The sequence below is a fragment of the Rhinopithecus roxellana genome, chromosome 15, assembly GCF_007565055.1.
Source record: "Rhinopithecus roxellana isolate Shanxi Qingling chromosome 15, ASM756505v1, whole genome shotgun sequence".
Taxonomy (NCBI): Eukaryota; Metazoa; Chordata; class Mammalia; order Primates; family Cercopithecidae; genus Rhinopithecus; species Rhinopithecus roxellana.
In genome coordinates, this window is record NC_044563.1 from 15,017,690 (window position 1) to 15,042,390 (window position 24,701).

Here is a 24,701-nt window from a genome sequence, read left to right on the forward strand (position 1 = left end):
TCTGTGCACTGGAAGAACAAGATGGAGGCAAGGAAGCTGCGGCCATGCTCCGAGTGGAGGAGCCTGGCCTCCGCAATTCCTGTGTGGTGGCCTGGGATTCAATCTGTGAGTTGGGGGCCCGTTAGCAGGACTCCCTCTCGTTCTGCTGAGAGTATTTTTCTTTTTTCCTTTTCGCCTAGTAAATTCCATTCCCCTCACCCTTCAATGTGTCCGTGTTCCTAATCCTTCCTCGTGGTGTGACAAGAACCCGGTTTTAGCTGAACTAAGGAGCAGAATTCTGCAACAAAATGAGTTTTTTGGATCAGTCAATCTGTTTATCAATTGTATTGAACTTTTCAAAGAACCAACTTTCGGTTTCATTGATTTTTCTCTATTGTTTCTCTTTCATTTCTGCTCTTTATTTCTTCCTATTTACTCTGGATTTAATTTGCTCTTTTTTTTCTAGCTTCTTAATGTGGAAGCTTAGATCATTTAAGTCGATTTCAAATATATGCATTACAAGCGATTCATTTCTCACTTAGCATTATTTTAGCTACATTCCATAAACTTTGGTCTGCTGGTTTTTAATCATTCAAAGTATTTTCTAATTTCCCTTGTGATATCTTTTTTTAAATCAATGGTTTGCTTAGCATATGTAACTTAGTTTCCAAATATTTGGGGATTGTTCAGCTTTCTTTGTTATTGATTTCTACTTTAATTTCATTGTGACTAGAGAATGTACTGTACGGTGTCAATCCTTTGCAATTTATTAAGACAGTTTATGGCCAAATTTGTTTATAGCATGTGGTCTATCTTAATGTTTCATTTGCATTTGAAAAGAAGTATATTCTGTGGCATTGGGGATGGTGTTCTCAAGAAGTGGAATGGCCAGAAGACAGCCATGCCTTCCCAGCCATACCTGTATTGAGAGATTCTGCTTATATCCTTCCATGGGGGAAGAAGATTTTCCCATTCAAGGCACCTCAGAGATTGCAGCTGTACCTGGGACTGGGTGCCCACTGTACCCATTGCCAGAATATGTAGATCTTAGGCAAAGTTTGAAAAATACTTTAAAAATTATATATATACACACATACATGTAATTTTTTTTGTTTGTTTGTTTTTTTAGACAGAGTTTTGCAAATACCCAGGTGGGAGTGCAGTGGCACGATCATATTCACTGCAGCCTCTACCTTCTGAACTCAAGTGATCCTTGCACCTCAGCCTCCTAAGTACCTGAAACCACAGACACATGTCATCATGTCTGGCTAATTTACAAAAACCTTTTGGCTGAGAGTGGTGGCTCACGCCTGCAATCCCAGCACTTTGGGAGGCCGAGACAGGCGAATCATGAGGTCAGGAGTTCAAGACCAGCCTGGCCAATATAGTGAAACTCCGACTCTACTAAAAATACAAAAATTAGCCGGGTGTGGTGGTGCACGCCTGTAGTCCCAGCTACTCCAGAGGCTGAGGCAGAAGAATTGTTTGAACCCGGGAAGCGAGAGTTGCCGTGGGCAGAGATCCTGCCACTGCACTCCAGCCTGGACGACAGAGCGAGACTCCGTCTCAAAAAAACAAAAACAAAAACACAAAAAACTTTTTTTGGTAGAGATACGGCCTCTCTATGTTGCCTAGGCTGGTTCAAACTCCTTGGTTCAAGGGATGGTCCAACCTTGTCCTCTCAAAAGTGTTGGGATTACAGGCGTGGGCCACCACGCCTAGCCAGAGTTCAACAAATGTTGCAGCCACATGTGGGAGACCAGGACATGCCTCCCCAAAACATGAAGGATTGTGCTAAAGACAAGCAGCAGCAGATTCAGGAAAGCTCTCTACCCTGGCCCTTTTTGCCTAAAAGTAGGACATAGGTTTACAAAGACAAAAGGTATCCTGTCCCTCTGTCTACCTGGGAGAACGAAGAGAAGACTACTTTAGACCCCTATGGCCTGGAGATGGTATCAAAGGAATTTACATTAACAAGCTTGACTAACTGGCCTTTGTTTTGTGTGTGTGTGTGTGTGTGTGTGTGTGTGTGTGTGTGTGTGTGTTTTCTACCTTCTCACAAGTTGCCTCCTGGAGAGACTCCAAGTCCTATTTCTTTGTCTTGTAACTTAAAAAAATTACTGTTCTTTATTGAAGATGCTATAAAAAATGGAATTCAAAGTCACCTCTTCCAGAACGACTCATTCCCTTCGTATTTCTCATGTATAAATGAAATATACATGTCAGTAAATTTGTGTTTGTTTTTCTCTTGTTAATTTGTCTTTTGTAACCGGAGTCTCCCCCAACTAAGAACCTATGAGGGCTAAAGAAAATCCCCTACAAATAAAACGGGCAGAAATGACAAGCTGCGATGAAAGGCCACAAGGATGCTCACACCCGAATCTAAAAAGCCCTTTGCGTGGGCCGCAGCCAAGCATACTCTGGCCAAGAAATTTCTGTGGCTCTAACCTCCTTTGAAAACTGGAGAACCAAGGCCAGGTGGCAGAGGGAGGTGACTGACTCCACCCGGCCCGGCGGCGGCTGCGCACACGCAGGCCACCCAGAGTGGAGGTGGGAACCGGCGGTCCGCCCCTTCCTTGCTGAAAGGGGCCCCTTTCCCTTTTCCTGGTCCCGCGGTCCGACCTCGTGTGCGACCCTTAAAGCTTAGGCCCCGCCGCGACGGCACCCGGCCTGACTTGCGAGGGAACAAACTGTGCCCTGAGCAGGCCAGGAAGCCCGCCCCGGGGCGGATGGCCCTCAGTCTCCTAGTCGGAGCGCATTGAGCGCAGGGCGGCGCTGTCCTCACCCGTGCGTAACGAGCCGGACGGAGGGCGTTTACCGGCGGAGGAAACCGACACGTGATGCGCGCCTGCTGAGTGCCAGCTCCTCCAGCTCCGCCAAGTGGGTGGGATCCCCTACTTTGAAGAGGAGGAAGCCGTTCAGGCCTCCCTGTGTGCATTTTGCAAAAGCCTCTGCCCTTCCGTCTCGAATCCCTTGGCACCGATCACACTTCCTTCGCCTGGAAACCTGGAGCCTTCTCTCGCGAGACATCCTCCGCCCTGTAGAAGGCCATTTCGGTTCTTCGTGCGCGGTAGAGGCCCCACTTGCGGGATTCCAAGGCCTGCCTAATCGGGTGCGGGTGTCTGGCTGTGGATTCGCCGCCATCCCGCTGGACGCCTGGAGGCTCGAACCCCGCCGCTCCCAGATCCCAGGCTTTGCTCCCACCCCGGCTTCCGCCCACGGTGCTGCACTTCCTCGGACCTGGGCTGTCGGGAGAGCTGGAGGTGAGCGCTCTCGGGAGAACCCAGCCAATTTAAAGAGTCCCGCTGAGAAGACTTGGCAGAGGAAACTTTAACTGCGGGTACCCCCTGAGTTTCTGGTGCACCCGGTGTATCAGAGCTTGTGTTGTGCATCAGGACTGGAAAATTGGCGAGGAGTTACTTACGCTCTAATGACTCATATTTTATTGAACTTTTGTCATCAGCCAGGATTTGTTCTAAGTACTTTATTGTCACTAACCCATATATTTGTATCTTCATATATTTGTATCTTCACGGCCAAACCGAGGTGGTTACTTTTATATCCACTGTGCAGATGAGGAAACTAAACTGGCTTAGAGAAGTGAAGGAGTTCACACCTGCGGGCAGGAGTAGACCACCCGCTTCTTGGTGTCCACACCTCTTTTCTTCAGGACTGAAGAGGCAGTCACTGGAGCTCTGCCTGGGGTGCCTGCACTTATGGAGACCCCCATTCCTCCCTCCCCTCGGTTCCCACCCACTATCCGCCTCAGACTACCACATGATCTCATCCTACCCTTTACACCACAAGACCCCCAGGACTCCCAGGCGATGCTCTGCTTTAACTCAGGAAATTTTAACCTGGCATTTGGTAATTGAGGTGAGCAGGGATGGAAAAAGAATGTTGATGACCCCTTAGGCTGCAGAGTGAAAAGCTTACGCAGAAGTAGAACACGCTAAAGCAGCAATACATTAAAGTCATATAAATATGGCAAGTGCAGTCCCTGGCACATAGTAGGTCCTTAACAGATTTTTCTTGTTGAAGTCATTGCACATATGGTTACAACTAAGGGACACAGGAAGTGATGAGTGCATAAACCTAAAGGAAGGGAATAAGAGAAAGGGAACTCCCATGATTCCAACTCCTTTCTGATGCTTGGTGTTGTGGAAATGCCTTGAGCAGGCCTGTGAATTTTGTCTGTTTGCAGATGTTCACACTTCCTCAAAAGGACTTCAGTGCTCCCACCACCTGTCTGGGCCCCACCTGCATGCAGGACCTGGGCAGTAGCCATGGGGATGATCTGGAAGGAGAATGCTCCAGAAAACTGGACCAGAAGCTGCCAGAGCTCCCTGGAGTGGGTGATCCTGCCATGCTCTCCTCTGATACCTCCTACCTGTCCTCTAGAGGAAGAATGATTAAATGGTTCTGGGATTCTGCTGAGGAGGGCTACAGGACCTACCACATGGATGAGTATGATGAGAACAAGAACCCCAGTGTGAGTTAAGGTCCCCTCCCACTGGCACCCAAGAGGGAACTGCAGGGTGGGGTACCCTACCTTGACCAATAAGGCAGCATCCAGCCTGCTCTTGTGAGGTTGGAGTTATGGTCCTCTGACCTCCAAGAGGGCTTCTGATGTAGTTTAGAGAGGCTCCAGTGTACTGCCTGGATCAGGAAATGGTCCATTTGGAATATAGGGGACCTTGATTTGTGAGGGAGGAATTCAAGAGCCACACAATATTCTTCTATGGATTCTGACCCATGACCTGTCAACTGTCCAGCTTTAGAACTAGGGCAGAACTAAGGTTCAGGTCGCAACTGTTTTACTTATAGGTTGTTTATTGCTGAGCTAGTTACTTCACTTCCTTGAATCTTAAATTATCTCTAAAATGAAATAATGACACCAGGCATGGTGGTTCACGCCTGTAATCCCAGCACTTTGGGAAGCTGAGGCAGAGGGAACACTTGAGGCCAGGAGTTTGAGACCAGCCTGGGCAACATAGCAAGACCCCATCACCACAAAAAAATAAAAATAAAAAAATTAGCAGGGTGTGGTGGTGTGCACCTGTGGTCCCAGCTACTGGGGAGGCTGAGGTGGAAGGATTGCTTGAACCTGGAGGTCAACGCTATAGTGAGCCAAGATCACGCCACTGCGTTCTAGCCTGGGCAACGGAGTGAGACCCTGTCTCAAAATAACAACAAACAAACAAAAATAAAATAAAATGGGATAATAATACCTACTGTGTAGAAGAGTCAAGATTAAATGAGAGCAAGTATATGAAGTTTTTAGCACAGTGCTACTCAATAAATGATAGCTGCTATTATTAATATTTTCTGTCCCCAATATAAGCTATTCTCATAATGCCTTCAGAAGTCAGAAAGTTGTTACAGTAACCCTTTAATAATCCTTATTTGTTGAGCATCTACCATATAGATGTGAACAGAAACAAAGTTCTTATCCTCATAGAGCTCATATGCTAGTTAGGGAGACAGACAGTGAATGGACAGAGAAAAAATATATATACTATGTGGTGGTAAATACTATAGAGAAACATAAACCAGGAAGACAGAGACAGAAAGACAGGAAGACAGAAACATAAAGAAGACAGAGAATGATGGGTGGGCTGGGGATGTTGCTATTAAGTAGAAGGAGGTCACAGAAGGCTATTTTAATAAGGTGAACATTTGAGCAGAAACCTGGAAAAAGAGAGGGGTTGTGTTAGTTATCTATTGTTGCATAACAAATGACCTCAAATCTAGCAAGTTAAAATAACAGTGCATAATTTCTGGGGTTCAGGAATCCTGGTGGATGCCTCAGGCTCAAGATCTTTTTTTTTTTTTTTTTTTTTTTTTTTTTTTTTTTTTGTGACGGAGTGTTGCTGTGTCACCCAGGCTGGAGTGCAGTGGCACAATCTCGGTTCACCACAACCTCTGTCTCCCGGGTTCAAGTGATTCTGCCTCAGCCTCCTGAGTAGCTGGGATTACAGGCGTGTGCCACTGTGCCCGGCTAATTTTTGTATTTTTAGTAGAGATGGGGTTTTGCCATGTTGGCCAGGCTGGTCACGAACTCCTGACCTCAGGTGATCCGCCTGCCTCAACCTGCCAAAGTGCTGGGTTTACAGGCATGAGCTACTGTGCCTGACCAAGCCACCGTGCCTAGCCACAAGATCTTTTGTGAAGGTGCCATAAAGCTGGGGCTGTGGTCTCATCTGAAAGGTTGACTTGGAGCCAGGGGATTGGGTGGGAGGCTCTACTTCCAGTGACACTCTCATGCTTATTGGCAGGCTTCAGTTCTTCTCCATGTGGGCTTCTTCACAGAATTGCCTCATGACATGGTAACTGGATTCTCTCAGGGCAAGTGATTCAAGAGAGAATGTGAGGTCATGGGTACCCAAGATGGAAGCCTTAGACTCTTTATAACCTGACTTCAGAAGTGACATCCCACCCCATCTGCCTATTCTGTTCATTAGAAGCACATTGCTAGGCCCAGCCCACACTCAAGGGGTGTGAATGCCAGGAGGCTGGGACCTTAGAGGCTGCCTGCCACAGGGAGTGAGCCATGCAGTTATCTAGGGAAGAGCATTCCCAGTAGAGGGAAGAGCCAGTGCAAAGGCTCCAGGCTTGGATCATGCTTGACGAGTTCAAGGGACAGCAGAGGGGCCACTGGAGCTGGAATAAAGCCAAAACCAAGATGGGCAGGTGACGAGGTCAGAAAGGTGATGGGGTGGTGGAGGTCATAGATCCTGTAGGGCCAGAGGACCTGGTGGGCCTTCTGATTTTGGACAAAGTGGAATAAGAGGTATTCAAAGGAGGAGCAGTGTGATCTGATTTGGGGTTTGGAAAGATGACTTGGACTGCTGTATGGAGATTTGACTTGGCAGGTAAGAGAACGCACAGAGAGAGGAGGGAAGCTGTTGTAATAATATAGACAAGAAATGATGGTGGCTCATACCAGGGTCCCAGCAGTGGAGGGTGAGACATGGTTGGACTGTGCATGTGTTTTAAAGTTAAAGCTGCCAGGATGTGTGAATAGATTGACTCTGTTTGGAGGAGCTTCCCAGCTTGCTTCCCAGGGCATGAAGGAGCATTGCCTTTCATTTTGTCATAGTCTGAGCTCATTCAGGTTTTACTTTTTCATCTTCCTTCCTTCACTTCCCCTGCAGTAACTCAGGGGTCAGCAGTTAGCTGTGCATGAGGCCTGCACCGAGTCTCCCTGGGGACTCTGTAAGGGAGAGCTCGGGTTATGCCTGTCAGCCTCTCCTATGACAATAAATGCCTATGGAGTGGGGATCAAGGTATTGTATAATGTTGCAGGGTCTCCTGGGGGAGTATTTGCACTGGCAAAGGAACTTCTTCTTGATCTACACCCACCTTTGCTTCTGTTCCTGCCAGACTGCCAATATACCCTCTCTATTCTTTCATTCTGTAAATGTGTATTGAGTCCCACTAAGCCCCTCCAGAGACATGGCGGTGTCTTCAGCACACATCTGTCCTTCAGGGAGCTTACCCTCAGTATGGGAGATATGGTGTGTATGTCAATCCCTGTGACCTGGGGTGGAAACTGACCAGTGCTCTAAAGGGGACAGATCAAGAGCTGTGGGATGCAGAAGAAAAGATCCCTTCCAGGTGGCATTATAGGGGGGACTTCCTGGAGGACATGGCATTTGGACAGAGCTTTAGAAATGGGAAGATGGAATCAGGCAGCTGGTCAGAAGGCACATCTTGAGCAAAATCAAGGAGGGGTGGTTGAAAGGGTGGGGTTGTAGAGAGCTCCCATTTTGTTTTGCTGCCTCCATGGGCTCCTGGGGCCTTTCACTGGCACCCACCTGCCATGCTAACCCTGCCTCTGTGCCTCTCATCTCCAGGGTATCATCAACTTGGGTGTCAGTGAGAACAAACTCTGCTTTGACCTGCTGTCCTGGCGGGTAAGTCCTAGGGCACCTCTGGGGGGCATCACCAGCTCCGAGGAGCTGTCTTCCCTGGGATGCTTTCCCAACAGGAGCCTGCTGCTTGGCTCAGTGGCCCTGGCCTGGGAATCAGGAGACCCAGGTTCCAGGCCTACCTTGGGACAGTTTTCTGTGTGATCTTAAGTGAGTTACTTTCCCCCTCTAGTCCTATTTTTTCATCTTTGCAGACTCTTATTTCACACAGTCCCTCCTGCTGTGTTGGGTCCCCTGATCTCAGAGGGAAACACTCAGTGCTTTGTGGTGTAGATATTTAGCAAGTAGCTCTTCAGGGGGACAAAAATAAACCCCTGATGTGTAGCTTTGCCAATTTCCATAGTGTAAATACTCCCACCATGGCCAATTTCAACCTCCTCTTGTGATATCACTGCAGGTAGAGTTGGAAGAGAGGTGCACGGGCACACTTATGTAGTATTTTCACCATATAGACACGTAGACAGAACTGACCTCAAAAGCATAGATAGTAAAAGGTACTAGCAAATCAGGAAGCGATGATGTTTGAGTGCTTATCACCTTTGTTTGTAAGATAATTTATTTCATTGTCCGTTTATATTAATTTGCTTTTTAAAAGTGGCTGTTTTACCACAGCTTGAAACATTTTTGAAATTTTATAATCCGATTTCTTGAGCTGGGGTGAGCCATCTTAGCAACCACTGACAATGTCTAATAAATGTGTCTCCCAAGGTGGCAGTGGCAGAGTTTGGGTTTGTAGAGACAGCAATGCTTAACCCAAAGGAACATATTTCCAAAGGTGACAAATCTCAACCCCAAGGGGAAGGGCTTATAGGGAATATATTTTATTTATTTATTTATTTGAGATGGAGTCTCGCTCTGTTGCCCAGGCAGGAGTGTAGTGGCATCATCTCAGCTCACTACAACCCCCTCCTCCCGGATTCAAGCAATTCTCCTGCCACAGCCTCCTAAGTAGCTGGGATTACAGGCACATACCACCATGCTTGGCTAATTTTTGTGTTTTTAGTAGAGACAGGGTTTCATCATTTTGGCCAGGCTGGTCTCGAACTCCTGACCTCGTGATTCGCCTGCCTCAGCCTCCCAAAGTGCTGGGATTACAGGTGTGAGCCACTGTGCCTGGCCAGGGAATAGATTTTAAAGGCCTGTTTTACCTAAAGCCAGCTTCTCCTTCTCAGGCAGCTAAGCACTGAAATAAAAGGTGAGCCACATATAGCAATTTAAATTTTCTATTAAAAAAATAAAAAAGATGCCAGGTAAAAATTAATTTTAATAATATATTTTATTTAGCCCAATATATTCAAAATATGACCATTTCAGCATGTCATCAGTATAAAAATTATTAATGGGCCGGGCGTGATGGCTCAAGCCTGTAATCCCAGCACTTTGGGAGGCCAAGACGGGCAGATCACAAGGTCAGGAGATCGAGACCATCCTGGCTAACCCGGTGAAACCCCGTCTCTACTAAAAAATACAAAAAACTAGCTGGGTGAGGTGGCGGGCGCCTGTAGTCCCAGCTACTCGGGAGGCTGAGGCAGGAGAATGGCGTAAACCCAGGAGGCGGAGCTTGCAGTGAGCTGAGATCCTGCCACTGCACTCCAGCCTGGGCGACAGAGTGAGACTCCGTCTCAAAAAAAAAAAAAAAATTATTAATGATATATTTTACATACTTTTTTCCTACCAACTTTTCAAAATCCAGTGTGTCTTAATTCAGTTGAACCACATTTCAAATGCTCATTTGCCACATGTGGCCAGTGGCTACCATATTGGACATTGTGGCTCTAAGGGAGGAAGGGAGAGAGGGCGAAGGCTGGACCCAGTTATGTAGAAGTGGCTGATTCCTTTTCTTCCTTTTGGCCTCAGTGCGCAAGGCCCCTGCATTGGCCCTTCTTTGACAAAGTGCCTACAAGAGTAGGAGTTTCTAACCTAGCACCTGGTCAGGGAGTGGGTGGTCTAGAAACTGCTACGTTTTCCAAAGTGTGAGGTCAAGCTGAGCTTACAGGAAGACAGTGGCCTAAGTCCCTGTAGAAGTTGGAGCCAAGATTGAGGTTCTAGCTCTCAGTGTCTTCTGTCGCCCCATGGGGTTGCTGATCAGTGTGATCTCCCGTTACTGCTTCTGCAAACCCACCCCTCCAATTTTTTTAGGTGGCAGTGTTGTATAAAGAGTGCCAGACTAGGAGTCAAAAATTTGGGGTTTTTGTCTCAGCTCTGCCACTCGCCAGCTCTGTGACCTTGGCTGAGTGACCTCATTTTTTTGGACCTCAGTTTCCTCACCTGGAACATAGGTATGAGAAAGCTGTCACTGTCTGTCCCTCTCACGGTTTCTCTGATGAGCAGAACAAGCATTCAGCTTTACCTGCCCTGTGCTGTGGATGCAGGTAGCAGTGCCGGCCCTCAGCCCTGCTCTTCCCTGTCTGTCCCCAGCTGAGTCAGAGCGACATACAGAGAGTGGAGCCGTCCCTGCTGCAGTACGCTGACTGGAGGGGACATCTGTTGTAAGTAGTTGCCATAGGGTGAGTTTGGCCCCCTGGGGATGTGTGGCAATGTCTGGAGACATTTTTGGTTGTTATAACTGGGAAGTCAGGTGCCCCTGGCATTTGGTGTGTAGAGGTCAGGGTTGCTGCTAAATTTCCTACAATGCACAGGACAGCCGCCACCACGAAGAATGAGCCGGCCCCGAACATCAGTAGTGGGAGGCTGAGAAAGCCTGCAGTAGGCTGAGGGCCTAGTTCCGGATACCTGGTGACCTGGGGTCTCTTGCCAGTCCCACCTCAGCACAGGGGCTCTCTAGTCTGGTTTCTGGGAACCTGGCTCTGTAGCATGGGGAGGGCCTTCAGGCGAGGAGTCTTTGTCCCTGCTTTGTTGGTAGCTTTAGAGAAGCCATAATTGCTGTTGGGGTAGCTGGCTGGGGCCTTTTCCTAATGCTAAAAGGGGAGGTGGTAAGTAACACTAATAGTAGCTTGTGCTTGTTGAACACTTGCTTGGGGACACTGTTCTAAGGGCTCAGCGGCTGAGCAGGACCTGATCCCAAGGCTGATTGCAAAGCATGTGTTCTTCTAGTGTAGTCATTGGGGTGGTGGACCCTGGAGTCAGACCACTGGGCTTGTGTGGACTTTGCCTCTTACCAGCAAGTGACTTAATTCCTTTAAATCTCGGTTTTTGTTTCTTTGCGCAATGGGAATAATAATAATAATGATAGTAGTAGCCACATCATAGGATTATTATGAAGAGTAAATAAAAATTTTCTAAATAACATTTGTATAAGGTAAATGCTCAAAAAATATGAGCAACAATAATAGTGCTAATAGTTATTGTAGTAATAATGTTTATTAGTATAATTAGCTAGATCTCCATAGAGAGTGTTACTTTTGATAATCCCTGAAATCACCTGATTAGGTGCGGTGGGGTGTCCACTGCAATGCATGTGGGTAGTGGGGAGGAGAAGGTGGGTGCTAAGGAGTGGAGACAGATGCACCCACACCCCCATCGTGGGAAATTAGGGAAGAGTGGTGGCAGCTGTCTGAGGATTCACCAGAGGAGCTTTGGGATATACCGTGGGTTGGGGACCATCTGGCAAGCACTGCCTGTTTGTCTTATCTTCAGCCTCCGGGAGGAAGTGGCCAAGTTCCTGTCTTTCTACTGCAAGAGCCCAGCGCCACTCAGACCAGAGAATGTGAGTAGCCCCCTCCACTGCTCCTTCCTGTTCTCCTGCCTCCCCTCTCCATCTCTTTCTTTTCTCCTTTCTTTTCTTTTCTTTCTTTCTCTCTCTTTCTTTCTTTTTTTTTTTTCCAAACAGATCTTGTTCAGTCACCCAGACTGAAATGTAGTGGTGCAATCTTGGCTCACTGCAACCTCTGCCTCTTGTGTTTAAGTGATTCTCCTGCCTCATCCTCCCGAGTAGCTGGGATTACAGGCGTGCACCACCTCATCTGGCTAATTTTTGTATTTTTAGTAGAGATGGGGTTTTACCATGTTGGTCAGACTGGTCTCAAACTACAGACCTCAAGTAATCTGCCCACCTCAGCCTCCCAAAGTACTGGGATTACAGGTGTGAGCCACTAAGCCTGGCCTCCATTCCCCACCTTTTGGCTGGCCTGAGAGTAAGCTGGGGTTGAGATCTGCCCTTCACATAGTTTTGATTTGTTTCAAAGTAGAATTAGGAATACCTTCTCCCTCCTCGATGTTTAGAGTTTGGGTACAATTTCCACCCCATGTTGTTCTGTGGGCCTTCTGCCTCCACACCCTCAGGCAAGACCCTCTTAGTGACCAGCCCTCTCTTCCTGGCTCAGATAATCTGGAGCAGGGTCCACACGGATGAGCTTGGCTGTTAGTCTAGTGGCTTTGTTGTGACAGAGCCCCAGGTGGCACCAAGGCAGGGCCTGGCGTTCCCTCTGTGCTTTCCTGGGAGGCTGCGTGTCCCCGCCCACTCCTGGAACTGGTTCATCTTCATCCCTTGGATATGTCACCCTTAGGTGGTTGTCCTGAATGGTGGTGCCTCGCTCTTCTCTGCTCTGGCCACGGTGCTGTGTGAGGCTGGGGGTAAGTGATCTCTGTGGCCTGCCCTGCACTGACAGCCCCGTTGTGCCTACAGGGACCCCCATTGCCTGGCCTCAAGGGCTGCAATAGTATGCTTTCAGGCACACTAGAATATACTAGACTGCAGGGGGTGTGAATAAGTGGCTTGACAAAGCACCCGGGGGTCAGCAGTTCCAGGGGAAGTTAGTGTGATGTTAGGGTCCTGGGCTTTCTCTTTGCCATGACCTTGGCTGCTTCATGCTCATAAGGTGGCTGTTGCATCATCACATGACAGTGTGTCTTAGAGCAGGAAGAATGGGATGTGGTCGTGCCGTGCCTGTCTCTTTTTTATCAGGAGATGGGGATAGGGATGCTGTTTCCCAGAAGAGGCCCCCTTCTATCTTCCTGACCAGAATTGACTCATAAACCTGTCTCCAAAATGGTCCCTGGCAAAGGGGACTAAAAAAACCAGGGTTGCTTGAAACCGGATGTGGTTTGTCCCCCAGGGCTAGGGGAAGGCCAACCTTCCTTAAACATGTTGTTGGTCATACCTGAAAAAACTGGTGCTGTCTTAGCACGGAAGGATATTGGAATGGCTGTTGAGTGGGCAGCCAGCCAGCAGTGCCTGCTGCAAGAGCCGATTGTTTTAAGAATCAGTTATGGTCAGGGGTTATTGGTTGCAAGGAAAAGAGACCCATTCATGGTAGCTTAATTAATAATGAGATTATTAGTAACATTTATTGACCCCGTACTATGTTCCAGGGTCTGGCCTAAGGCTTTATGCAGAGCATTTCATTTAATCCTCACAATACTTCTATGAGGTTGGTTCTATGATGATCTCCATTTTACAGATGAGAAGACTAAGGCACAGGAGGTTAACTTGTCAAAGTCACACAAAGAGAGGTAGTAACCAGGATTTGAACCATCAAAGAGAGATTCATTGTAAGGATATGATAGGCAATTTCCTGCCCATTCCAGAACAATCAAGAACAGGAACCTTCTAAGCTTCAGTTTCCCCATCTATAAAGTTAGGATATAATAAATAGTACCTACTTCAGAGACTGTCAGGAGCAAATGAGATAAAATAGAAGCAAATGTTCAGTGCATTTCCCATCACATCATTAAATGCTTAGCAAATGTTAACTGTTAATAATTAGAAAGGGGGCTGTATTAGTCTGTTCTTATGCTGCTAATAAAGACATACCCAAGACTGGGTAATTTATAAAGGAAAGAGGTTTAATGGATTCACAGTTCCACATGGCTGGGGAGGCCTCACAATCATGGTGGAAGGCGAATGAGGAGCAAAGTCACATCTTACATGGCGGCAGGCAAGAGAGGTTGTGTAGGGGAACTCCCCTTTATAAAACCATCAGATCTTGTGGGACTGACTTCCCTATCACTAGAACAGCACAGGAAAGACCTGCCCCCATGATTCAATTACTTCCCTCCAAGTCCCTCCCGTGACACATGGAAATTATGGGAGCTATAATTCAAGATGAAATTTGGGTGGGGACACAGCCAAACCATATCGGGCTGATCTCAGTGGATCCAAGCTTTCCAAAGTGTTTTGGGAGTTGAGAGTGCAAGCATGCCCCAAATGGTCCCCAAGGAAGTTAAAGGCTTGGAGAGGGAGTGGGGACAGTGGACAGAGGGGCTGGGGTGTTCTGGCCAGAAAGTGACAGGCCCTCACCCACTCCTGCCCCCCAGAGGCTTTCCTGATCCCCACCCCTTACTATGGCGCCATCACACAGCACGTGTGTCTCTACGGCAACGTCCGACTGGCCTATGTCTACTTGGACAGTGAGGTAAGAGTCTTGGCTTCCCAGGTGGAACCTGGGCGTGCCTGTGGTCAAGAGTTTCCTGAGTCTGAATTTGAGGGTCGTCCATGCTGAGGACTCTGGGGTTGTGATGAGTAGGGAATGGAGCCTTCTGTTGCCACATGGCTGCCTGTGCCTGGGATCCCCAGTGGTTCCAAAGTTCCAGTCTCTGAGATCCCTGGGGTTGATGTAGAAGCCAAGAGCCAGACCCAGAAACAGTGAGGTGGGAACAGAGCAGGGCAGACCTAAGCATAGCACCCGAGAGTGATGAGGGGGTCCCTGAAGTGATGGGGTGGGGGTGGATGGCAGTAAGCGGGGGGCCTACCTGCTTTTCCAGAGACTCTTCTGAGGAGGCTGGGGTTTACAGGGGAGGAGAGACCTGAGAGTTCATGTGTGTTTTGGGGGGCAGTGGTCACTGAATGTGGCTGGTGGCTCTGATGGGTCTTTTTCCAGGTCACTGGGCTAGACACACGCCCCTTCCAGCTCACAGTGGAGAAGCTGGAGACGGCCCTGCGAGAAGCTCACTCTGAGGTCTGGGGATCAAATCAAACCCAAGGCTGGGAGTGGGTGGGTCTGAGCAGGGCCTGGACCCCTCTTCCTGTGGCTGATCTCCTCCCAGGAGTAGGGTTGGTACTCAGTGATGAGGACAGACAGGTAGGGTGGTAGCACAGAATTATTCTGGGAGTCAGGCAGAACCCTGCCCAGGGAGGGTCTTCCCTTTCAAAACAGACTCTTAGACCTCAGTTCACAGAGAATCAACCAGGGAACGTCACTAAGGATACCCCCATCGCTGATCCGTCTGCTTCTGGTTCAGTGAGTCAAGTGTGGAGTGTAGGAGACTGTGGCTTAACGAGTCTCCCTGGTCATTTGAGGGGGCAATCTTGCTCACTTTGAGGGGACCTGAGGACTCCCAAAGAAGAGCAGAGACCAGTATTCCAGTGATTCCTTTCCCGCCTACTTTTCAAAAATCTACTTAATTTTTTTACTTCGGTCATGAAAGCTATACATACTCACTGTAGGAATTTTGAAACTGCAAAAGGCCCACCCAAAATTCTACCAGCAAAGGTAACCTACTGGCATGTGGACACATTTCTCTCTGGTCCTTGTCCTCTGCCTTTATCTGATGCTGCAAATGTAATTCTGTGTCCCGCTTGTTTGCTTCATGTTGTGTTATGAACATGTCCCCCTCAAATCTCCCTGGGAGCCTTCCAGTGACCAGCCCCCTTTGACTGTGTGGCTCTGGCCTTGGGGAAGAGCTGAGGGTCGCCTACCCTAATGGATGGTTTCAGGGTGTGAAGGTCAAAGGCCTCATCCTCATCAACCCCCAGAACCCTCTGGGTGACATCTACTCCCCGGAAGAGCTGCAGGAGTACCTGGTATTTGCCAAGAGGTGAGGTACCCCACACTGGCCCCGACACAGTGTCTGGGCAGCCTGGGGTTCCAATGTGGGTTTGGTGCAGGTTTTTCTACTCTCCTCACCCCACTGTGGGCTGCTACTCGCTTTGGCCCTTCCTTGGCAGTAGAGTGGGGAAGCAGGGATTTGTGGGATGCCATTCCTCTTTCTCTTTGGCTCGTTATAACAATAGCTATCAATTATCGCACACTCTAGGGGCCAGGCACCATGCTAAGCACTTTATGTGCCTCATACAATCCTCACAACAAACCTGTCAGGTACTGATGCTGTTATCATGCCCAGCTCACTGAGCCTTAGCGTGGTCAAGTGAGGGGTGGAGGCAGACTTGAACCTGGGTCTCTCTGACTCGAGCTCTTGTGCATGCCCCTGCCCCTCCATGGAGGTGCCCGAGGGCTCCCTTTCTCCCCTACAGTGCTTCAAAAGCTCCTCTGTCACCTGCTCTATGTGTATGGCTTTCTGTTGGAAAAAATAGGTCAAAGAAAGGTGTTTTGGAAAAAGCAAGTTTGGTAACCCGGGGCTAGACCCTGGCCCCTCTGGTTTTCTGATGTATTGCCTCCCCACCCTGCGGGACGCATTTGCCGTACACACTACGTCTCTCCTCCCCACCCCCTGCCTCACCCCAGGCACAAGCTGCATGTGATTGTGGATGAGGTCTACATGCTGTCCGTGTTTGAGGAGTCAGTTGGGTACCGCAGTGTCCTAAGCCTGGAAAGGTGAGGCTCCCCGACTCAGCTAACTCCCTCAGCCCCTATTATCCCACGGAGCCCCGACCACTTTCTGGCTCAGCCCACGGGGCATGGCCTGCCCAGAGCAATTCCATTTCCACCCAGCTGATCCCACTGGTCCTCAGATCTCCTAATGAGAAGCAGGGAGGGTTGGGCTAGATTAGTGATTTTCAAGTTATTCTGTGGAATTTCTGAGAACTCCAAGAAGCGGCCTCAGGATTCCTTAAGTTAGGGCTGAGTGGTTGGGAAAATGGCCTGTTTGCTGTTTCCTTTACCTCCAGAGTCACTCCAGTTTTATTCTTTCATTCATTCATTTGCTCACTCATTCATTCACTCAGCACCTCTGGAGTCCCTTGCATGTGCCAAACATCTCTGGATATTTACATTTTGGGGTTTTTCATTAGGTTCACTGTAAGCAAAGCATTTGTGGCCAAAATACCTTTGGGACCACTTGGAGCAGATCATCCTCAAGGCACAGTGGCCCATGCCTGTAATCCCAGCACTTTGGGAGGCCAAGGTGGGAGGATTGCATGAGCCCAGGAGTTTGAGACCATCCTGGGCAACGTAGAGAGACTCTGTTTCTATGGGAAGAAAAAGAAAGTGGGGATCAGGTCATGTGTGCCGTCTGTGAATCTGACCTTCAGGGATTCTAACAGTTCCTGCTGTTTGTCCAGAAGCTTCAGCCCTGCCAAGTCCTTTCCATTAGCCTTCTCTTCTCATCTTCACAAAGCCTTGAGGAGTGAATGGAGCATGGATTGTGAATCCCATCTATTGTTTGGATTAGGAAAGTGAGGCACAGACAAAAAGTGATTGTCCATGATCCTTGGTTAGTCATTAACAAAAAAAAATTGAGCATCGATTTCATGGCAGGTGCTGTGCTAAGTGCTGGAGATACAACAGTGAACAGGAAAGACATAGGTCCTTCCTATGTGGAACTTTAATTTCTAGCCAGAAAAAAACATTTTAGCAGCTAAATGCACATCCAGCCATTGGATTATGGCCATGATGAATGCTAAAAGGGAGAGTCCAGGGAGCTGTGAGAGGATCTGTTTAGGGTACCTGACTGGCTTCGTCCCAGGGGGAGTGATTAGGGAAAGTCTCTTTGATGAGTGACATTTGAGTGAGGCTGTAGATCAGGGGCCAGCAAACTTCTCCTGCAAAGGCCAGATGGTGAATATTTTAGGCTTTCTAGGCCATATGCTCTCTCACTCAACTTTGCCACAGACGCTGTGTAAATGAATGAGCATGGCTGTGTTCCGATAAAACTTTATTTACAAAAAACAGGCAGCAGGCTAGGTTTGGCCCACGGGCAGTCATTTGCTGACCCCTGCTCTAAAGGATGCATGGGAATGGGTGGTTCAAAGAGATGAAACCAGGGCTTGTCCCGGATCCAAAACTAGATTCAACCACCCATCTCTTCATTTGTTCAACCAAACACATGTGGGTTCCCATAGTTCTGTGTTGCCTCTGTTCCCACGCTGTGCTCTCTACAGGCTGCCTGACCCCCAGAGGACCCACGTGATGTGGGCAACCAGCAAGGTGAGTTCCTGGCTGGCCTTGGGGGTGTCAGGAGGGTGGGAGGGCAGCGAGGTGGGTGGAAGCAGCTTCCTCCATGGAGGGCTGGCCACCACCTAGGGTGCTTCTTCCTGCAGGACTTTGGGATGTCTGGGCTCCGCTTTGGCACACTGTACACAGAAAACCAGGACGTGGCCACTGCCGTGGCTTCCCTCTGCCGCTACCACGGCCTCAGTGGCTTGGTCCAGTACCAGATGGCACAGCTGCTGCGGGACCGTGGTGACTGCCTGGGCCTGGTGACCTGAAAATGGGAGGAGGGTTGGAGGCATCCTGGGAACAGCCAGGAATCATAGATGCTTCTTGTATGAGAAGAATTTAGGGTAGGGTTAGAGAGTACCAGCTCTGGACCCAGACTGGGTCCATACCCTATTTGGTCACTTTCTGGCCATGCGGCACTTTGCTTCACCTCTTTATCTGTATGAGCCTCAGTTTCCTCATCTGTAAAGCAGGGATCATAATGGTATCTGTCCTGTAACAGGTTAGTGTGATTTGTAATTCAATTAGAATAGTGCCTGGAATATAATAGGCACTTGATTAATGTGAACTCATTATGATTAGCTGAGAGCACTTAAAAAACAGAGCAGGGTCGAGCATGGTGGCTCATGCCTGTAATTTCAGCACTTTGGGAGGCTGAGGTGGGAGGATCACTTGAGCCTGTGAGGTCGAGGCTACAGTGAGCCTTCGTCATGCCACTGTACTCCAGCTCGGGTTACAGAGTAAGACCATGTCTTTAACAACAACAACAACAACAAAAACAGAGCAGAAGCTTGTAAGGAAAATCGTTGTAATGGAAGTATCTCTCTTCCTGTGAATCTGTTCTATTCCTGGATTCAAATAGTGAGTTTAAATAGGAAAGGTTACCTGTCAATGCCACCATTTACTGAGCCTAGCAAATGCACCTGCTGTATCATCTCATTCTCTTTAGAATCCTAGGAAGCAAGAGTTCCTATATTTTCCTTATTATTTTACAGATGAGGAAAATGAGGACCAGATACTACCCCACTCACTATAGTAGCTAAAAGTTTTAAAAATAGTGACAACATTAAGTGTTGACAAAGATAAGGAGCAGCTGGAAGTCTCATACATTGCTGGTAGGAGTGTAAGTAGTTCAGCCACTTTGGAAAAGAATTCAGCAGTTTCTTATAAAGTTAAACATACACTTGCCAAGTGATTCAGCAATCCTACTCCTAGATATTGACCTTGATGGTCACACAAAAACCTCTGCTTTATTCATCATCACCCATAACTGCTGCTTTATTCATAATCACCCATAACTGGAAACAACCCAAATGTCCTTCCACAGATGTGTGGATGCAAAAACCGTGGCCCATCCACTCAATGGAACACTACTCTGCAATAAAATCCATGGCAACATGGGATAGTTTCAAAGGAATCGTGCTGAGTGAAAGCAGCTAGCCTTAAAAGATTACATGCTATATAATTCCAATTCAATGACATTCTGGAAAAGGCAAAACTGTAGTGATGGAGAACAGATCTGTGCTTGCAGGGAAGGGGCCAGTGTGACTGTAAACAGCATCAGGGTGTTCTTTAGGATGGTGGAACTGTTCAGCATCCTGACTATGGTGGTGGTTACATAAACATATACGTATATTAGAATTCTTAGAACTGTATGGCAACAACAAAAAGTACAAACAATGAGGATCAGAGAGGTGAAGTTGCCTAAGGACCCACCCTTGCCATTGGCCACAATGGGATCTGAACCTTGGTTGGTGGGACTACAAAGGATCACTCTGGAACTTTAGAACTAGATAAACCTTGGGTTTGATTCTTTATCCTGGGGGACTTTGTGCTCTGGACTCCTGAGGGAGTGTGGGATGCGGAGCTGTCAGGGCTGAGTATCTAGGTTTAAGGTGCTTTACATTGAACGCTGAATTTCCATCCCTTCTTGACCTCCCCTTCATAATCCTCCCCACCACAGCAGCTAGCTAGAGGAGGGACTCAATAGCATCCTGGCAGCTTACGGCCTTTTTCTTTACAGCATTTAGACTAGCGGGACCAAGTAGAGGGTTGATGGGAGATTGATCTTCTGGCCTCTCTTTCACCCAAACAGACTGGATCAACCAGGTGTACCTGCCGGAAAACCATGCCCGGCTCAAGGCTGCCCACACCTACGTCTCGGAAGAGCTCAGGGCGTTGGGGATCCCCTTCTTGAGTCGTGGGGCCGGCTTCTTCATCTGGGTTGACTTGAGAAAGGTAATGCCGGTGGAGGTGCAGACTGGGAGGGAGTTTCAGGCCTCCCTCTAGCAGGTGAGGGGCAGTTGGTGAGGGGTCTCAGCTATGTCCTGAACCCCTTCCACCCTCTCAGTACCTGCCCAAGGGCACCTTTGAGGAGGAAATGCTGCTCTGGCGCCGCTTTTTGGACAACAAGGTGCTGCTGTCCTTCGGCAAGGCCTTCGAGTGTAAAGAGCCTGGTTGGTTTCGCTTTGTCTTCTCAGACCAGGCCCACCGGCTTTGCCTGGGTAAGCAGCCTGCCTTCCCAACCCAGTCTTAACTGCAGCCTTCACTCTGGCCTCTGCTTGTTTGTCCCCACCCACCTGGCCATCAGTGCCAACTGGCCCCTCACTTCCCCTTCCCAGGGATACAGAGGGTCCGGCAGGTGCTTGCAGGCAAATCCCAAGTGGCTGAAGACCCCCCTCCCTCTCAGAGCCAGGAGCCAAGTGACCAACGCAGGTGAGCTGGTCATTGCCTCGTGGCCAGAGGGCCCAGCAGCCACTGTGGACCTGGGGTGTTCCGGGGCTGCAGAAGACCGACTGTGGATGTGCCATTTGCCAGGAAGGTGTCTAACTTGGCTTTGTGCCTGAAGAACTGTTTCTTGCCTTTTGCTGTAGCTGTGAGAAACTCCTTAAGCTATAGTTCAGCCTGGGCCCTCCCTCTCTCCTATTAAACAAAACTGGGAGAGTCCAGATGTCTCCATTGTGAGTTATTCAGAATAGAGGAGTCGTGACTGCTTCTAACCAGAGCCTCAGCCCTCCTGAGGATGGGAAAAGAAAACAAACAACCTGTACCTTCTTTCTGATATCACCATTATTCCTCTTTCTTTGTTGCCATGGAAACGAGTCAAAGGAACAGCACATACAGGAGAGTGTGCAGAAAAATAAAAAAAAAGTGATAACTTCCAAACTCCGAGGAGAATGGAATGAATGTTGTTTGTTCAGATTGTTCTCCCCACATTTAGGACAGTTGGGCTCACAGCACACCGGGATCCTGGGACCGTCTTCTGCTTGGGACGAGGTGAACAGGACTCTATGGTGGAAGTCAGGAGAGGCATGTTTATGGGAGCTGAAGTGGTCCCTCAATTTCCAGGAAACTCCTTCTCCCTCTTCCTTTGAAAGAGCTGCCTTCACTGATGTCCCCAAAGCAGAGTGACCTAGTGTTGGTCGTTGGGGGAAGATTTGGTGCTGCAACCCTGAATTGAGGCTGCTATGAGGCCAAGCTAACCAAAGCTGGCTTTTCTACTGTAAGGAGCAGATAAGGGCCACCTACCCCATTTTCAGGGGTGCCTTAATTCAGAGGCTAAATGAGCTTCTAGATCTGACCATAAAGCTGTGCCCTGAGGAGCCTTCCCATGTGCTGACACTCCTGCTTGGAAGCCAATGCTTTCCTTCTTTCCTTTTTTTTTTTTTTTTTTTTTTGAGATGGAGTCTCACTTTTTTGCCCAGGCTGGAGTGCAGTGGCACAATCTCGGCTCACTGCAACCTCCACCTCCCAGGTTCAAGCGATTCTCCTGCCTCTGCCTCCTGAGTAGCTGGGATTACAGGTACCTGCCACCATGCCCGGCTGATATTTATATTTTTAGTAGAGATGAGATGAGATTTTACCATGTTGGCCAGGCTGGTCTTGAACTCCTGACCTCAGGTGATCTACCCACCTTGGCCTCCTGAAGTGTTGGAATTACAGGCGTGAGCCACCATGCCTGGCCTCAGACTTCTTTTTGAGATCACTTTTCTTTTGCCTGGAGTATAGCACTTCAGTGTCCTTTGATGAGGGTCTGCTGATGATAAACCCTCAGTTTTTGCTCATCTGTATTTTGCTCTATTTTATTTTATTTTATTTGAGACAGAGTCTCACTCTGTTGCCCAAGCTACAGTGCAATGGTGCGATCTTTGTTCACTGCAATCTCTGCCTCGCGTGTTCAAGTGATTCTCATGCCTCAGCCTCCCAAGTAGCTGGAATTACAGGCATGCACTACCATGCCTAGCTAATTTGTAATTTTAGTAGAGACAGGTTTTCACTACGTTGGCCAGGCTGGTCTTGAACTCCCGACCTCAGGTGATCCACCCACATTGGCCTCCCAAAGTGCTGGGATTACAGGCATGAGCCACCACTCCTGGCTTGCTCTATTGTTGAGAGAATTTCACTGAGTGTAGGATTCCAGGTTAATAGTTATTTTCTGACTTGCTGTCAGTCTGTGGCTTCTTCAAAGGTGATCTGTTTCCTCTGTCTCAATGCCTTTGAAACATACTCTCATCACTGATGTTATACAGTGTTACTATTATATATCTTGATATTTTCTTTTTACTGATCTTATTTTGGGTATTGGGATTCTTGCATCTGTGGATTCTTTCAGCAGCTCTGGAAAGTTCTCATCAAATATTTCTTCTGCCTCATTCTGCCTCTTCTCTCCTTCTGGAATTCCTATTAAATGTATGATATAGATCAACTTGCTCTGTCTTCATGTCTTCTAATCTCTTTTTCATGTTTTCTTTCTCATCTTTCTGTGCTACATTCAGGGTAATTTGTTTTGGTCTATTTTTCCATTTAATAATTCTTTAGCTGAGTCTAATCTACTTTAATCTATTTGAGTTTTAAATTTAAGCAAATATATTTTTATTAGTAGAAGTTCTAAAAGTTATTCTTTATACCTCAAGCTCGTTTATTCATTTCAATAAGCATAATGATAATAATAATAAGTTTATTTTTTGAGACAGAGTCTCACTCTGTTGCCCAGGCTGGACTGCTGGAGTGCAGTGGCATGATCTCAGCACAATGCAACCTCTGCCTCCCAGGTTCAAGTGATTATTCTGCCTCAGCCTCCAATGTAGGTAGGATTACAGGTGTGCACCACTATGCCTGGCTAATTTTTGGCATTTTTAGTAGAGATGAGGTTTTGCCATGTTGGCCAGGTTGATCTCGAACTCCTGGCCTCAAGTGGTCCGCCTGCCTCAGCCTCCCAAAGTGCTGGGATTACAGGCGGGAACCACCATACCTGGTCAATTACTTTTATATATCTCTATGCATCTTTCTATGTATGTATGTATGTATGTATGTATGTACGTACGTATGTATTTCCAGTATTCCAGTGTCTGAAATCTTGGCTGGTTTGTTTCTGGTATTCTGTCTGATGCCTTGATTCTTTGTGGGTTTAGTGATTTTTTGGTGAGCTGTTCATTTTTGGGGGAAATTTATTTGTTGGAATTCTTTGAAGTCTTAGATGAAGACAGATTCCTCAAGAGAGTTTTTGTGTTTATTTCTACCAGGCAACTAGAGGCAATGGCAGTCTTCAAACTAAATGTTTAGGTTTTTTTTTTTTTTTTTTTTTTTTTTTTTTTGCCATCAGCTGCTGTGAATTTGGTCTGGAAATCTAGTCTGGCAAGAGCCAGTTTTGGTTACAACTTCTCAGGTTAACTTCCCTCCTTTAACACCAAGCTTTGAGACAGCTTTCCTTGCAGTCTTTTGAAGAGGGAGGAAAGGATGTGATTCTGGTTTAGCCTCATTCTGTGGAGTTCGCTTTTTGGAGTCCTGGCTTTATTGGAGAAGAGTTACCTATTAGATTTCTCATCTTTGGTCAGCCTCCAGGAGATTGGGAAAATAGAAGCTCAAGATCATTTTTTTCGCAGATGCCTCAAGATGTATCATAGTTGTCACTCAGTCCCATGCCTGATCATTCCTTTGTTTTGTTCCAGCTAATGCATGTGCTTGTGAAAACTGTGTGTGTGTGTGTTTTTTCTTTTTTTCTTTTTTTGAGATGGAGTTTTGCTCTTGCTGTTCAGGCTGGAGTGCAATGGTGCGATCCTGGCTTACTGCAACCTCCGTCTCCTGGGTTCAAGTGAGTCTCCAGCCTCAGCCTCCCAAGTAGTTGGGACTACAGGCGCCCACCACCACATCCGGCTAATTTTTTTTTTTTTTTTTTTTTTTTTTTTTTGTATTTTTGGTAGAGATGGGGTTTCACCATGTTGGCCAGGCTGGTAATGTACTGACCTTAGATGATCCTCCTGCCTTGGCTTACCAAAGTGCTGGGATTACAGGCGTGAGCCACCATGCCTGGCCTGAACATTGTGTTTTTAACTCAACATTGTTACTAGTTTTCAGTGTATGTGGTAGGGAGAGGGGGTCTTCCTTACTGTAAATGACATGTGGGCTTTCCGTTTGCACTCTCATTTGATCCTGACTTCATCACAAGGCAGATGTTGCTGTCCTGGTTATATTTTTAAGTAGAATTTCCATGGTGTATAGCTTTTCACTATTAGGAATAATGCTGCTGTGAACATTCTTGAATATGACTTTTTGGAACACGTGTATACACATTTCCTTTTGATATGTACCTGCTAGATAATGGGATAAGCTTGGCTTTAGTAAATACTGCCCATTTCCTAATATGATTCTACCGATGTATAGAAGTGTATAAAAATTCTATTAGCTCCTCATCCTTGCCAACTTTTAGGTATTATCAGGTAAAAAAGGTATGTAGCAGTATCTCATTGTAGGCTGGGCATGGTGGCTCATGCCT

General features: G+C 47.5%; 1 protein-coding gene across 2 annotated transcripts; it reads left to right on the forward strand.

Annotated features, from left to right (window-relative positions):
* The first annotated feature begins 2,611 nt into the window (after positions 1-2,611).
* ACCS (1-aminocyclopropane-1-carboxylate synthase homolog (inactive)) lies at positions 2,612-21,097 on the forward strand. 2 transcript variants are annotated; one of them, XM_010378052.2, is made up of 15 exons: positions 2,612-3,242; positions 4,184-4,471; positions 7,839-7,898; positions 10,332-10,402; positions 11,511-11,580; positions 12,380-12,446; positions 14,130-14,227; positions 14,693-14,770; positions 15,529-15,629; positions 16,277-16,366; positions 17,872-17,917; positions 18,031-18,172; positions 20,025-20,167; positions 20,280-20,433; positions 20,551-21,097. In XM_010378052.2, exons 2-15 carry the CDS (start codon positions 4,184-4,186, stop codon positions 20,646-20,648), a joined length of 1,506 nt encoding a protein of 501 aa, XP_010376354.2. In that variant the 5' UTR covers positions 2,612-3,242; the 3' UTR covers positions 20,649-21,097. The 2 variants fall into 2 exon arrangements, with proteins under 2 accessions (XP_010376354.2, XP_030774562.1); XM_030918702.1 differs by lacking the exon at positions 2,612-3,242 and adding an exon at positions 3,250-3,855.
* Positions 21,098-24,701: the final 3,604 nt, after the last annotated feature.

Coding starts and splice junctions, on each gene's coding strand:
- ACCS (XM_030918702.1), top strand. CDS start 3,553: ATGAGGAAACTAAACTGGCTTAGAGAAGTGAAGGAGTTCACACCTGCG. Junction 14,228..14,692: donor ATGTCTACTTGGACAGTGAG/GTAAGAGTCTTG, acceptor GTCTTTTTCCAG/GTCACTGGGCTAGACACACG. Junction 15,630..16,276: donor TACCTGGTATTTGCCAAGAG/GTGAGGTACCCC, acceptor GCCTCACCCCAG/GCACAAGCTGCATGTGATTG.